General features: G+C 43.9%; 1 protein-coding gene across 2 annotated transcripts in view; it reads left to right on the top strand.

Moving 5' to 3' along the window:
- FTA (farnesyltransferase A) overlaps positions 1–14971 on the top strand; it is a 46379-nt gene extending 31408 nt beyond the window's left edge. Inside the window, exons 5-6 of one of the 2 annotated variants that reach the window (XM_086819687.1) lie at positions 14074–14542; positions 14601–14971. In XM_086819687.1, coding sequence (XP_086675813.1) covers positions 14074–14505 — 432 coding nt within the window. In that variant the 3' untranslated portion in view covers positions 14506–14542; positions 14601–14971. Of the gene's footprint in view, positions 1–14073; positions 14543–14600 lie in introns of those variants that run through there. The other variant, XM_086819689.1, reaches the window with a different exon arrangement.

The raw sequence follows: 14971 nt of genomic DNA on the forward strand, positions 1-14971 counted from the left end.
TGTCAGAAGAAGCCAAGTCACTACATTAATGAATGCAGGAAGAGTCTTTGCAAAAGAGAAAGAGAAGAACGACTTAGATATGCCTGTGGGACGATGCATCATCACCTAGTGCTAAAAAGAAGGAATCTGCCAGCTATGCTTAGGATGAATGGGCATTCCAGTTTCAGTGTAGCTATGATCCTTCTCTTTATGATGCATGCATAACGGTGGCATATACACATCCGTGGTATTTTGACAGTGGTGCCACAACAAGCACATTACGTCACAACGCCACTTATCTACTTCACTGGAGATGCACGCAAAGGACATATTGTTACATGTGCCAACAACTCCTCTTATCTAGTCAAAGGAGTTGTCATGTGCACAGTGTGTATCTACCGTGTGCTACACGCACGCAAGACTAGTTTCGAGGCTTGGGGAAGCTTGGAGCTAGGTAGGCTGATTGGTGAGCTGAGTTAGGGGGACGGGCGGGCGCCCAAGTGTGGACGCCCGATGACTGGCCAAGAGCCTATAAAAGGGTGGCCAAGGTTAGTTATTGGGATATAGAGAGTCTCGCGAGTTTGTGAGAGCTCTATGGTCTTGGAGCCTGGATCTAGTGTAGATGTGCACATGCTTTATGCAGCCGAGGCCGGTAGCAATCTCGAGGCCCGCGAGGGCAGCTTCGTGGCGGTATGGGACGCGTCAAGTTTCAACCTAGTTAGCTCAGCTCGTGGCTCGGTGGGGACAGCCAAGACTGTGGGCTTACCCACTTCTGTCATGATTGGGAGGTGAGTTAGGCCTGCACCCCCTTGTTGTTTATTCATTTGTTTGCAGGATTCGAGTCTCGTACTAGGAACGATCACGAGGAGATCCGTTGTGGATTTGACAGTGGTATCAGAGTATACCTCGTGAACGAGCAAGTCGGTAGGTAGAGAAGATGAGGTCGAAGAAAGGTATGTGTTAAAAAAGCTTGCTGTTTTTTCTGTGCATACTGTTGTTTTCAGAATAGTATGTGTTTTTCTTCATCAAAGAAACCCATGTTGATGGGGATGGTAGATGGTAGGGTCGTTTGCTTTGCAAAGAAGAGGAAAGATGGCTTTGAACTGTATAAACAGTTTCAACAGTGAGAGAAACAGAAAACAAAAAAGCATGTTCGTTGCTTTTGGTTGAACGCGAACGAGAGAGAGAGAGAGAGAGAGAGAGAGAGAGAGAGAGAGAGAGAGAGAGAGTGCGAGGCGAACGTTGCAGTGCTGGTCGTGAAGAGTTGCTGGTCGTGTGAAGAGCTGCATGTTGGGTAGGTGTTGGACACTAGTTGTCTATGCAGGCGGCCAGGCCTATGTAGGCGGCCCTGCTGGCAGGCACATAGGCCTGCGTAACCAGGCGGCCAGGCGCCTAGGCCTACGCAGCCAGGCAGCCAAGCTTACGCAGCGCCTAGGCCAGGCGGGCTGGTGCCCAGGCCAGGCCTACGTAGGCGCCTAGGCCAGGCGGGCAGGCGACCAGGCCCACGCCGCCTTGTGGGCAGGCCTACAAGAGGTTGGCGCAGACGCTTGAAAGCAAACACCGGCAGAGAAGGTGACGACAGCAGCACGTCGGCGGCTAAAATCCAGGAGGGAACAGAGAAAAAAAACAAGGAAAGCACTCGCCATTTTGAGCTGCTTTCGTTTTTTTTAGTTTAAATATTTTTTTTAAAAAAGTTAAAAAACCTCCCCTCCAAGGTTTAACGGTGTTTTTTTTAAAATAAAGAAAACAGAATATGTATATATATATATATATATAAAAACACAAAAGCAAAAGCTAAAGCTAGCTTTTGGGGATTTTTAGCTTTTGGAAAAATCTTTATAAACCCCCTAAGTGGGCTTCTTGCTACACATCTCTCAAGTTTTCAAGCTCTCAAGCTCTCAAGTTCCCTTGCACTTTCATTGTGCAAAGATCGAATTTTCTCTCTACTTACCCTCTTCACGATGTCGACCCAAGAATCAGAGTTGAAGCCCCTTGTTGAACGCGAAGGCTTGCCGGCTACGGAAGATACCGATGTCGATCTTATTGACGATTATGTGTCAAAATCAGATTTCCAAGAGTTCAAAGCAGCTCTCGAAGCTTCTTCGTCAGAACGTCGGGCACAAATCGCAACCCAAGTTGCAAGCTTTGCAAAACTCCATCGCTCTTTTGACCACTACCCTCTCTACTCTATCGGGTATGGATACCTTGGCTTCTGCTTTGGGCCCCAACATTACTCCGGAACCGTTCGGGGGCGAGCAAAAGCAGCGCACCAAGGAGATCGTGGACACTTGGCTACACAAGTGGCAAGTTCACTTTCAGTTTCATCCATATGATGATGGAAAAAAGATCTAGTTAGCAGCAGGTTTCCTGTCCGGCAAAGCTTTGCTTTGGTGGAAGGAACTCAACCCTAAGCCAACAAGTTGGGCATAATTCGAAGACGTCTTCAAGAAAGAATTCGTCAAGAAAGAGGATGATTATGATGTTTGTTGCCCGGTTTTCAGCTTTGACCATGACCTCGTAGCACCTCACTTATGAGGTCTACCTCCAGAAGTTTAGGGACTTGCGGATGAAAGCTACAAAGATGGATCCCACTACTCTTTTGGGGTTTTTCGTAGCTGGTTTACCAGACTCATACCGTTTACAGGTAAAAAATAACAAATGCAAAACATTGGATGAGGCCATTCATTCAGCTCGTATCTATGATGATACAATGGTCTCTTCCGAGTCGAAACCCGTTACCGAGCAGGGGAACAAGCATAAAAGAAAGTTCTCCGCACCTATGGCTAACACGACTGAAGGAAAGTCTTCGGACTAACCTTCGAAGAATTCCAGTTCGACACCAGCGAAGAAGAAACAACTCCTTAGGGCTTTAAAGCTCAAGAAGGAAGGACGTTGTTTTATCTACGAAGAAAAAGGACACATGCGTAACGAGTGCCCAAAGCAAAAGGGTACCAAGACAAACGCAGGACCCAAGCCAAAGACGGCTAACCAGTTGTCTTTGACAGAAATTGAGTCTTGATACGACACCCAGCGATCATACCTATGAGGTACGCTTACCTGCGGGAAGGCAAGTTTGGGATCGAAAGGTGGAGATGCTTCCAATCCAGATTCAGGACTACAAAGATACTCTGAAATGCTATGTAATGCACCTAGAAAATGTAGACTCGTTATTAGGGATTGAGTGGTTTAAGACTCTTCAAGTCCAGATAGATTGGTCTAGTCATATTTTTTCTTTTCAGCATAGGGACACCAAGTATAGTATTTTAGGTGATTGTATTCATCCCTCTCAGGGACCTCTTGTAAATACAATTGATTTTGGAAATATAATGGATTCTTCTTTGTATACCGCTTTCCATTGTGTATTGATTCCACTTTCTTCATTTCTCATACCTTCCATGGATGTCAATGAATTAAGTGTGTTTGAAAGCAAAGAATTATAGAAGATACTTGATTCGTTTCAAGACGTATTTCCTAAGGAACTGCCATCGGGTTTACCACCTGAACGGGCAGTAGATCATCGTATTGACTTGATCCCTGGTGCTCATCCTGTCAGTATTCCACCTTACAAGATGAGCCAAGCTGAGGAAGATGAGTTGGCTAAACAACTTGAAGATTATTTGAGGATAGGCCAGATCCGTCCAAGTAAATCACCTTGGGGTGCACGTGTGTTGCTTAGGAAAAAGAAGGACAATACCGGGAGAATGTGTATAGATTACAAGAGATTGAACAAGCTGACCATTAAGAACCGTTATCCTCTCCCTAGATCAGATGACCTGATTGACCGGTTAGCAGAAGCGAAATATTTCACAAAGATAGATTTACGTACTGGCTATCACCAGATACGTATTCATGAAAGGCATGTCGAAAGAACCGCCTTTCGGACTAGGTATGGCCATTATGAGTTTCTCATATTACCTTTTGGGTTAACCAATGCTCCAGCCACTTTCTAGCAAATGATGAACGATCTTTTTCGTGAACATTTGGGAAAATTTGTGGTGGTGTTCTTGGATGATATTTTGATATATAGTCGTACTCTTGAGAATCATGTTAGACACCTCACGATTGTCTTATCTATTTTAAGACAGAATCGACTATATGCTAAGTAAATGTGAGTTCTTTATGACCGACATCATTTACTTGGGACACAAGATCACTAGAGATGGATTGAGCATTGACTATGACCGAGTTCAGAAGGTTCTGGACTGGCCTATACCGCGAACAGTGAAACAACTTCGTTCTTTTCTCGGTTTTGTAGTTTTTCTTCGGAAATCTGTGCGGGAGTACTCTCAGCTCACACTACCGATGACCGATTTATTGAAAGGTCGTGGATGTAAGTCAAATCAGCCTATCACTTGGAATAACGATTTGGATATGGCCTTCAGACTTTTGAAAGATAAAGTCAAGGAAGCACCTATCTTAGCATTACCTGATCCTAGTCGGCCTTATGTTCTTGAAACTGATGCCAGTGACTATGCTATCGGGGCTTTGATTTAAATTAGAAGAAAAGAAAAGTTACAGCTACAGCAGAGATAAAGGCTCTGCGAGGGGCACAACTGCTTACATAGTCCTGCATAGGAACATCTGAGGGCTTTCTAACAAAATAACAAGATTCTTGTACTATGAGGAAAGGATTCCATCAATCATTGACAGTCGATCTCTTGAGTAGATCTTCATGAGCCTAGACTTCCAAGTCTGCCATCTTCCAAGCTTGACTTCTTGGAAAGTCTTTTGAAAATCTTCCACTGCATCCTTCATCTCCCCCATAACCTGCACAGCAACTTTAGAAATGTGAGCTTTTAAAGCCCAGATATGGTTCCTCCCTCCATTAGAGAAGACATAATCATTTCTTTCTTTCCAGATTTCATGGAGGAACAGACATCTGATCATATGCCACAATGGGGGATCAAGGTGCATACATTCCCCCAAAAGAACCTCTTTAGGAGAAAATGGGTTGGGGTGAATACTCTTAAAACAGGTATACAGAAGGTTTAGAAACTTAGCATTGTACCTGCAATGAAAAAACATGTGAGGAATGTCTTCAATGTTAGCATTACACCGGGGGCACAAACCATTACCTTTACCAATCTTGGCAGCACAAGCACCTGTCCAGATCCCCTTATGGAGGATGAGCCAGAGAAAGCAAGAATGCTTAACAGAAGGGGAGAAGGCCCAAATAGACTTAAATCTGTAGCTCCATTGGCTAGTACTCCACTTAAAGTTCCACTTATCATTGAGCAAGAGGATAAGTTTAGAGTTATCTCTGCACAGGTTCGGGACAGGCAGGAGAGGGCTACTGTTGTTCCAGCAGACCAATTGGGTAATAGGCTGAGGAGGGGTAGGGATCAACAAAGGGAAGATGGAAGATATAAGTGTTAACCTTTCCATTAAAAGATTAAGACAAGCAGGAGAGACAGTAGCAATGCTAAGGATGTCATACTGGTCAGCCCAGTGATTAGATACCCAGAGGTCCTTCCAACTACAAAAGCCAAGTTTGTACAACTTGTGACCTCTGCGTAGCTGAGAATCAGAGATAGGCTGCACAAATTTACTGAACCATATAGAATCATAGGGCAGGTAGAGGAGCTCTTTCTTGTCCTTTAAGCTCACCAAACTCTTATACTTAAACCAAGCATTCCAATACTGGTTAGCAAGAGTAGTACCCTTAGCCTTAAATGGAGCATTGGACATAAATATCTCATTGGGGGAAAATTTGTCCCAAGCCTTAAGATTCCTATGATGAAACCGCCCACAGTTTCTGTGAATGAAAAAAGTCCAGAAGTCTCTGGTGGAGACACTTCTAACTTTCCATTTGCAAGCCAGTTTATCAGCCATGGTTCTGATGTCCAGAAGCCCAAAACCTCCTCCAGAAGCCCAAAACCTCCTTGATCTTTAGGCAGGGTACACTTCTCTAATGCCACGGTGCCACCTTATGGATTTTATTATTGGTGGCACTGTTACCCCAAAGAAAGTCAGCAGTGAGCCTGTCAAGCTCTCTAAGGTGTGTCTCAGGAGGCCTCCAACAAGCAAGGAAGTATATGACAGTAGGAAGGATATAGTGGTTCAAAACAAAGAGTCTAGAGGCTAGGGTAGAGTTATAATCATTCCAATGCTTGAACTTGGCTTTGACTTTTTCCATAACCCAGGACCATCTACTCTTGATGGAGCAGCCAAAACCCATAGGAATCCCTAGTAACCTGAAAATGGTCCCAGAGAGGACTTGGGTACAACCAGCATTAGAGATAGAGTCAGGAATGTTACCTTTAGAGGCCCATACTCCAGTCTTGGAGTGATTAATAATAGAACCACTGGCTTCACAGAAGATGTCAAGGCAGTTCCAAAAATTTTTAACACTTAAGTCATCATTGGCAATAAAGGAATTAGAGTCATCAGCAAACTGTTGCAGACATAGATCATGATCAAAACCAGGGACAGGAATACCTTTGATCTCACCTTTATCAAGAGAATCCTTGACCAGCCAACCTAAAGCATCAGCCACAATAACAAACAAAAGAGGAGCAATGGGGCAGCCCTGCCTGATAGATCTCCTAAGAGTGATAGGCTCTGTAAGAGATCCATTAAGAGAGACAATAGCTTTAGCATTACCAAGTAGCACATGAACATATTTAATAAAATTTTTCCCAAAGCCAATGTCAGACAAGGATTGTAGAACAAAGTCCCATTCAACTCTATCATATGCTTTATCAAAATCAATTTTGAAGAAAAGAAAATCAAGCCCAATGTCTTGGGCAAACTCACACCCTTCCCAAATGTTGATAATGGCATCAAGGATATATCTGCCCTTAATAAAGCCTTTTTGCTCCTGTAGAATGATATCATCCATTAAAGGGCTGAGCCTCCTAGCAAGGGTAAGGGCAAAAACCTTATAGGTAGAGGTAAGACAGGTAATGGGTCTCCAGTTGTCAAGCAAGTCCTTTCTCCCCCTTTTATGAATGAGCTTAATGACCCCAATGTTAACAGAGATAGGGAGGGCACCATAGCTGAGAGTCTCAAACCAAACTTTCAAAAGATAGGGAGCAATCCATTCCTTATACGCCTGAAAGAATTCATTGGGCAAACCATCCATCCCAGGAGTATTACCCTCTTTCATCTTTCTGACATAGAGCGTGCTCTCTATGGGACTAATTACAAACCCTTGTGAAACCAAGTATGCATCTGTTTTCTCATACCAAGCTCTCGAAGCCTGCTTAAGACCATACAAAGCCTTCCATAACCTACACACTTTGTTTTCTTGACCCTTCTGAACAAAAAAACAAAGCTGAGATACATATACCTCCTTGTGCAAATCATTGTTCAAGAAGGCAGAGTTATGATCTTCCTGTGCTTCCTCAAAGGAAACAGGTTCCTCGTCATTGCAAGTAGAGGCAATGAGAGCATGATCCACAAAATGTCCGGATGTATGGTGAGAACTAGTACATGTTCGCCCTGCCAAAGGAGCCACTACATTGCTGTCCCGCAAGGTTTGTGACATCTAAGGAGGCACCAATTTATCTTGCTGAATTGCTTTCCTCTCTTTGTGTCCAGATCCCCAACACCTAGTATGTGTGTCCCATAAGAGAAGAGGATCAAAGAGATCATGTGAGCCAACAAATGGTTGTTTTCTGTATTCAAGCAAGGATTGAGATGAATTTTCTACAAAGACATCGTCTCGACTAACCATGACCCACTAAGAAGCAAGATGGTAGAGATGGCACCCTTTACTCGCAGCACTATAGCCCACAAAAAAATACATTTCACTGCCTTGTCATCAAGCTTGGTACAATGTTGCTCAAGCACAAGAGCATAAACCAAGCAACCGAAGACACGCACATGAGCCACATATGGCTTTCTATCATGCCAAGCTTCGTTAAGGAGTGATAGTCTTCAAGGTTTCGTTGGACACCTATGACTATCCCATCATCATGCTATAAGAACTGAATCCCCAAATAGTAATGCAACAGGCCCAAATCTGACCTTTCAAAAGAAGCATGTAATTCAGCCTTAAAGGCTGAAATTTAATCGTGATGCAGTATATACAAAGATTGCTTAAAAGGTTTACTCTTAAGGATTGTAAATTGCTTGGTATTTGGAGCGTCGTATGTGTGAACCACCCCTTGTATGTGTTTATCTGTCCATGTGTCTGTGAACCCACTCTTATGTGTGGATAGGATAAGTGTGCCACATGTCATTAGTGTGTGTGTGTGTTGACATGTGTCTTGTTATGTGTCAAATGGTAAGGCTCCTCCCAAGCCTACAAAAAGCATTGTACTTGGTGAACGTTGAACACATCTAATCTACCTAGACAATGACGAGCATGGAGAATACGGCTGGAGACGGTGTGCACAGTAGGGTTACCGGAGGGGGATGATGTGCTGCAAACAGAGGTGTAGCTCAGGTGCAAGAGGCTAGAACCTTGAAAAATATGCATGAGCTCGATCGAAGTCATATTGGCTTGGAAACGACAACGCAAAAGGATCTTCATTGCATCGAGGGGAGACTCTTCTTCCTCAACTTCTAGTCCTTTTTTATTTGAGTTAAGGGTTCTCTACATGTCCCCCAAAATCTAATTATTTTGAAGTCATGGGTTCTCTGCTCGGGTTTTCCTCCAAAATCTGATTTTTTTAAATGTTTTTGGATATGTTGTAAAGCCTTGATGCTATAAAAGGCAAAGATGTATTCGCCCCTGGGTGTTGGGGGGCGGGGGTGTTGATTAAGCAATAATCTCAGCTTGGTCATAAGCTGATTGAGGGAATAGCATGGCACGGGAGGTGCGCATGGTTAGGTTGCCTCTCTGCAGTGAAGTGATGCAGTTGGAGGTTGGTTGCTTCTTTTGCGTTCTAGTCTCACTATCTTCGCTCTGAGGGGGGTTGTTGGAATAGTCAGAGTCTCAGTGGTGTGAAAGGTTATTTAAGTCTTTTGGTGTGAACACATTAGGTGTGAACCACCTCTTATTAAGGGACAAAGGATAGGGCCCTAGTGCCTAAAAAAGCATTGTACATGGTTGTTACATGCGGAAGCTTTGGGGGTCTTCTTTCAACCCTAAACACTCCTAGAAACATGCTGATGCAAAACGCAGATATGGAGAGAGAGTAGAGAGAGAGAGAGAGAGAGAGAGAGAGAGAGAGAGAGAGAGAGAGAGAGAGATGTGCTGGAAATTCAGTATATTAATATGGTACAAAAAGGTACCTCCACTACAGCCATAGGCTGCCTTATACAAAAGGTGGTAAACACCCAAAATCTTGTCCTACTATAGGACCCTAAGGACCCAACTCTTATGGAGTTGAATGATTCTAATGAGGAGCCTTCATCCCTATTTATAGGCCTTCACAAAGACTTGGTCAACTGAGCAGTCGGCCAGTTCACAGTCCATTAAATCCCTTTAACGCTTGTCCGACTGGTCTAGCTCATACTCCATGTAGGGCCTGCAGCCAACAACTTCCTGCCATACAGCCACCCTCTGATCAGGTACAGCTGACAGCTCCTTGGTCTCAGCCGACATCCTCCTTGTTTCAGCTGACAGCACCCAAGTCTTCCATGCCCTTGCTCCAAGTCCAACCTTGGTCCAAAACTGTAGCATGCTCCTAAACTCTGGTCTTTTTTTGGCTGCCCCTACTGGACTAGCTGAGGAACTTGTCCATGGGCATATGTGCACATGACATCCCCCTCTGCTAAACTTGATGACGGGATTCCAACCTGCTCTTGGATGACTGTCATCATCCCATTTTTTTCCCGAAATCCCTTTGTCATCCATCCATCTCTGGGAACCTTCTTCCTCTGAAAACCCGGCCCGGTCTCCAACTACTCTGTCACAGACTAAGATCTATGCATCTGTTCCCTCTAGTCCATGATCCATTCCTGCCCTGACTCTGAACACTGTCTTGGTCTTCATTCCTGAGAAATGAGTCTGGCACTCTCACATCACCCTTGGAGGGTAATCCTCCCTTGGGACCGTTGCCTGAGAACCTATCTGGCTCACAGGACTGCCATCCCCTCTGGCTCTGTGGAACACCACCAACAAACCTCCTGGGAGCTCTTCCTGATTCTGTGTTCCTTGCCTTGGGCTTCGTATCCGTGTACTTTCCTGTACCTTGAGAACCTGTACACCATCATATGGGACTGAATTAGTGTTTAGCTTTGCTGAGCCTGATGCTCTGATAACAATGTTACATGCGGGAGCTCTGGGGGTCTTCTTTCAGCCCTAACAACATGCTGATGCAAAACGCAGATATGGAGAGAGAGTAGAGAGAGAGAGAGATGTGCTGGAAATTCAGTATATTAATATGGTACAAAAAGGTACCTCCACTACAGCCATAGGCTGCCTTATACAAAAGGTGGTAAACACCCAAAATCTTGTCCTACTATAGGACCCTTAGGACCCAACTCTTATGGAGTTGAATGATTCTAATGAGGAGCCTTCATCCCTATTTATAGGCCTTCACTACAAAGACTTGGTCAATTGGCCAACTGCTGGTCAGCCAGTCCACCGTCCAAATCCCTTTAACGCTTGTCCGATTGGTCTAGCTCATACTCCATGTAGCGCTTGCAGCCAACAACTTCCTGCCGTACAGCCGCCCTCTGATCAGGTACAGCCGACAGCTCCTTGGTCTCAGCCGACATCCTCCTTGTCTCAGCTGACAGCACCCAAGTGTTCCATGCCCTTGCTCCAAGTCCAACCTTGGCCCAAAACTGTAGCATGCTCCTAAACTCTGGTCTTTTTCTGGCTGCCCCTGCTGGACTAGTTGAGGAACTTGTCTTGGGCATATGTGCACATGACAATGGTGGAAGTCTTGGGCATATAATTCATTAATCATTGTGTTGTGCAATCACGCTCTTTCCATTGTGCTCCCACCATAGTTGCATCCAAACTACGTTTGGATGTAATCCAAACGTTCAGAACGTTCACTAACCATAGTTGTCAGGTACGATACCGTGCGAGAAAATACGGTACGATATAAATTTTTTTTCTTATCGTACGATAAGATACGGTGTTTTAAAAAAATACTTATAAACTTAGGTATTTCCAAGTCTAGATATGGAGTATTTTAGAAAGGAGGGAAGCATCATAGTACAGAGGAAGCTCAAACAGCCATAGATAAGCAAAAAAAAGACCATTACCTCCTTAAAAATTTATTTTTTTTGGGGAAAAAAATTATTTAAAAAAATTTTCAGAATTTTTTTTTCCTGAGAAAATCCGTACGAGTATGTACCATACGGTATTCCGTACGACAAGCCGTCATACGCCATATGGAAACAACCCTGTCACTAATATTTGGAAATGTAGTGAAAGTGCACTTGTGATTTTATAGGTTTAAAAAACAGATGCAAGTCAACGTCGTTTTTTTTTCTGCTTTTCCTTACATGTGTGTGGTTGCCTCAGTGCGGCGCTCAAGTCTTCTCCTGCGGGCGTCTCTATGCGGCGCTCAAGTCTCTCTCTCTCTCTCTCTCTCTCCCACACACGCCCAAGTCTCTCTCTCTCTCTCTCTCTCCCCCTCCCGCAAAATTGAAACTAAAGGTTGTATAGTATTAGTAAGTGCTTTAATGTTCATTGATGAATCTTCAAACTTCATATTTCAAAATTTTATAAGTAAACTATAAATTTTGTATATGTATATATATCGGGGACAGCGTTCACTACGTTTGGAATCTTTTCAGCACGTTTTCCAAACGTACTAAACGTATCGTTCACTACATTTGGAACCACCTTGGCTCCCACACTCTCTCTCTCTCTCTCGCACTATGTAATCTCAACATTGAGGTGGGATTGAAAGTCCGTTTCTTGCCTTCTTAGTATATGGATTGGTTGGAGGATGAGTTCCAGGGGCTTATGCGGAATTCCCGGCCCTTTCTTCATACAGCTATGAAATCTCTAATGCATGCACAAGAGTGGTGCAAATGCATATAAACTTGGAAGTCTCCGGTTTTGAGACTTGCATCTCGACGTCTAGCCTCGTTCGGGAGAGAGAGCAAATGGTGACAACTTCATAGAGCTCCGTGTAGGAGTTGGCCAAGAAGCCATGCTGTCACGGAGTGAGATATTGTTACAACCCCATTGATCTCCTAAACGTAAAACATGAGTGATTAGTGCAAACCCCCTTAGAGGGGTGTATGCTAGCTCACCTCCCAACCATAGGTTCTATGCTTTGAACCACCCCCAAGCCAGGGGCCAAGGTTTGACTCCCACATATCCATGCCATGAACGACCCCCGAGCCAAGGGCTAAGGTTTGACTCCCACAAATCCATGCCTTTGGCATGCCGATCTATGCTCTACTACATGCATGGCCGGAGTCTTGGTTGAACTCTGACTAGTAGTTAGGTAATGACAATAATAATCCATGTTCCACTTTTATAGTGCGCATTGCAATTTGCTACTATAAATAACCATCTTGATTCCTGTTGTAAATAGCCAGTGCACATGGATTTATTACCTTCCCCGCATGTGTTAGCCTGCTTTCTCCTTATCCTAGGGCTCCCCTAACTCTATTGGATTATGCCACTTAATCCCAAGGATTAGCACTAGGTATGTAACAGAATGCAATGGGATCGCATAGGAAAATATGGCTGTGCTTTAGGTCTTTGAACAGTCTTAGCTGAGTCAAATTTCCCTCAGCCAAGTAGCTGTACATTAGTATTGGACCTGTCTTGGCAAAGGAGGCCAGCTTGCAGGTTGTCAGTACTATGGTTGCTTGCAGCCCACGTGCACTCGACCCCCCCTTTCACATTGTAATGCTTGTGCATGTGCATACAGCTGCTCTTGCCCCCATAGGAGATCACTTCTGACTTTCCTATGCAGGCTACTTGTTGGAGCTTTTGTGCTCAAGGCTTTGCACACTGGAGTCTTGTAAAGATGGAGAGTGTGAGTTATAATTTCTAATTCTCCAAACTTTTTTAAAAAAAGCAACTCAGTAGCTATGATTGGGGGCGAATTTCCACGCTGGGGAAATCAGCGTGGAAATTGCCAATTAATTTCGAAGTGGCTTAGCCATAAAACTTTTGGGCTGGGCCAGCCGCTTTAGTACAGCTAGACTAGCAATGCTGATGCTTCTTCAGGGTTGCTGTCCTTCTTGATGATCTCATCCAACTACTGATGCACTCACAATTGATGATGGATACGCTATCGCTGACGCACTCTTCTCTGTTGGCCCTATTTGCATTTTTTATTTCATGCCTTGCACACGTGTTCAGGGCTTTGCTGTCTTTGCTTGCACTTGTCCATTTGTCGTTATGCTCTTCTGCATCCTTGCTCAGCAGTAGAGGGAAAAACCTATGCATGTTTTTTTGTGGGCTTTTTCTAAGGCTGAGCCCCCTTTTTTTTCCTTGAGTACATCCTTCTGTAGTAGCAACTTGAGTGCCCAACTGAAGGTGGTTTGGCCTCCCTTTCGGAGGCGGTACAGTTAGGGCAGTGACCGGCCTGGATGCCATCGGGGAGCCTGGGGGGATTTGAACTCGGGATCACTCTCATACCCATCTAATCTGTTCTTTGCTAATGTCCTAAGTTTGGTGGGGGAAATGGGGCTTCACGACCAAAGCAATTTATCCGACCATCCAATCATGGTGCACCCAAAGGCTGATAAGGGGTCCTTAGACATGGTGCACCCAAAGGCTGTTTCCTGATGGTTGGCATGGTGCACCCAAAGGCTGATAAGGGGTCCTTAGACACTGGACCAGGACTAAATGTCGGAAGAATCCGATCTGAATTAGTAGGAGACTCAGGTGATCCCGAAACCAGAACTAGAAGAAGTTTCTAGATACAGAACGTGGTTAAATACAACCTTACCAACATTTGACTCTTAGGAGTGTTTCTCTTTATGATGACTAGGTAGCCTCTCCCTTTTTGGTCACAAACCCACACCACTAGGCTACTTGCAAAATAAAAGCTAGAAAGCAATTTAATAAAAACAACTTAGCCTGCCAAATAAAGTAAGAACATTATATACACATTTTTATCTAGCATTCTGCACATCAGGGGGGGGCAATCCTTGCTCATTAAACCCCAATCAATTAGTTAGTAGTGTCTTTTTTCCGGAAGTTTTAAGATTTTGGGTTTTTTTTTTCCAGAAAAGAGACTTCTATTAAGATTTTTTTGGGTTTGAGTGCAGCGGTACTTTGTAATCAAGAATAGTCCGCTTCTTGGGGGAATACAAAGCATGCGAGAGTCGGAAGTGAAGTATTGTAGAGATGCAATAGCAGCCAACTCTGCAAATGAGAGTCCTTGGAGATACCTCAAAGGACTTTACAAAGGGGAGAATGAGTTGCTGGTCAAGAGTGAGGTGGTTGCAGATGTTTGCTTGCAGGAACTAACAAAGAACAAGGACTGCATATTTGCACTTGATCTTCTGCTGGACCTCCTATGTTTAGGATATGAACCTCCTCCTCCTCATGACCTGATGCTCATGCTTGATTTGGATGAAGATACATGTACTCCTCTTCACCTTGCTCATTTTTTATGTGCACACCTGAAAGAGATAGACTCAATGCGTGCTCCTTATTGGGATTGGCGTCTAGCCACCCTTCCTACCACCATATCTTGATTTGCCTTCTTATGATGATGTTTTGTGGTGTTTCTGACTTCTTTTCACAGAATGTTTCTGACATTAAATGTACACGTTGCTTAACAACGATTTGCCTTCTTTTCACAGAATGTTTCTGACATTAAATGTACACGTTGCTTAACAACGATTTTAAAGCTTCTAAGAAAGGTTATAAGGTGCTAAATTAGAATGTATTGTAAAGCAAAATACATTACTTGTATGCTTCATCATCTTCAAGTAAGCATCCACGACCTACTTTGACAACTTAGTGCCATCATGCAAACGAAAATTTCATCAGGTGCTTTTTCAAAGAGTACAAGTCCTTGTATTTTTTAGGAGGCCTATTGATGGCACATGTATTGACATGCATATTACTAGCTTCTCAATGCATGAAAAAAAAACTATAGTAGAAGCTTGACTAATGGCAACCTTTGGGTACATGAAATTGCAAGTTGGGTTTGTGCCA

The sequence above is a fragment of the Cibotium barometz genome, chromosome 25 (assembly GCF_041138505.1).
Source record: "Cibotium barometz isolate CiBa-2024 chromosome 25, ASM4113850v1, whole genome shotgun sequence".
Lineage (NCBI taxonomy): Eukaryota > Viridiplantae > Streptophyta > Polypodiopsida > Cyatheales > Cibotiaceae > Cibotium > Cibotium barometz.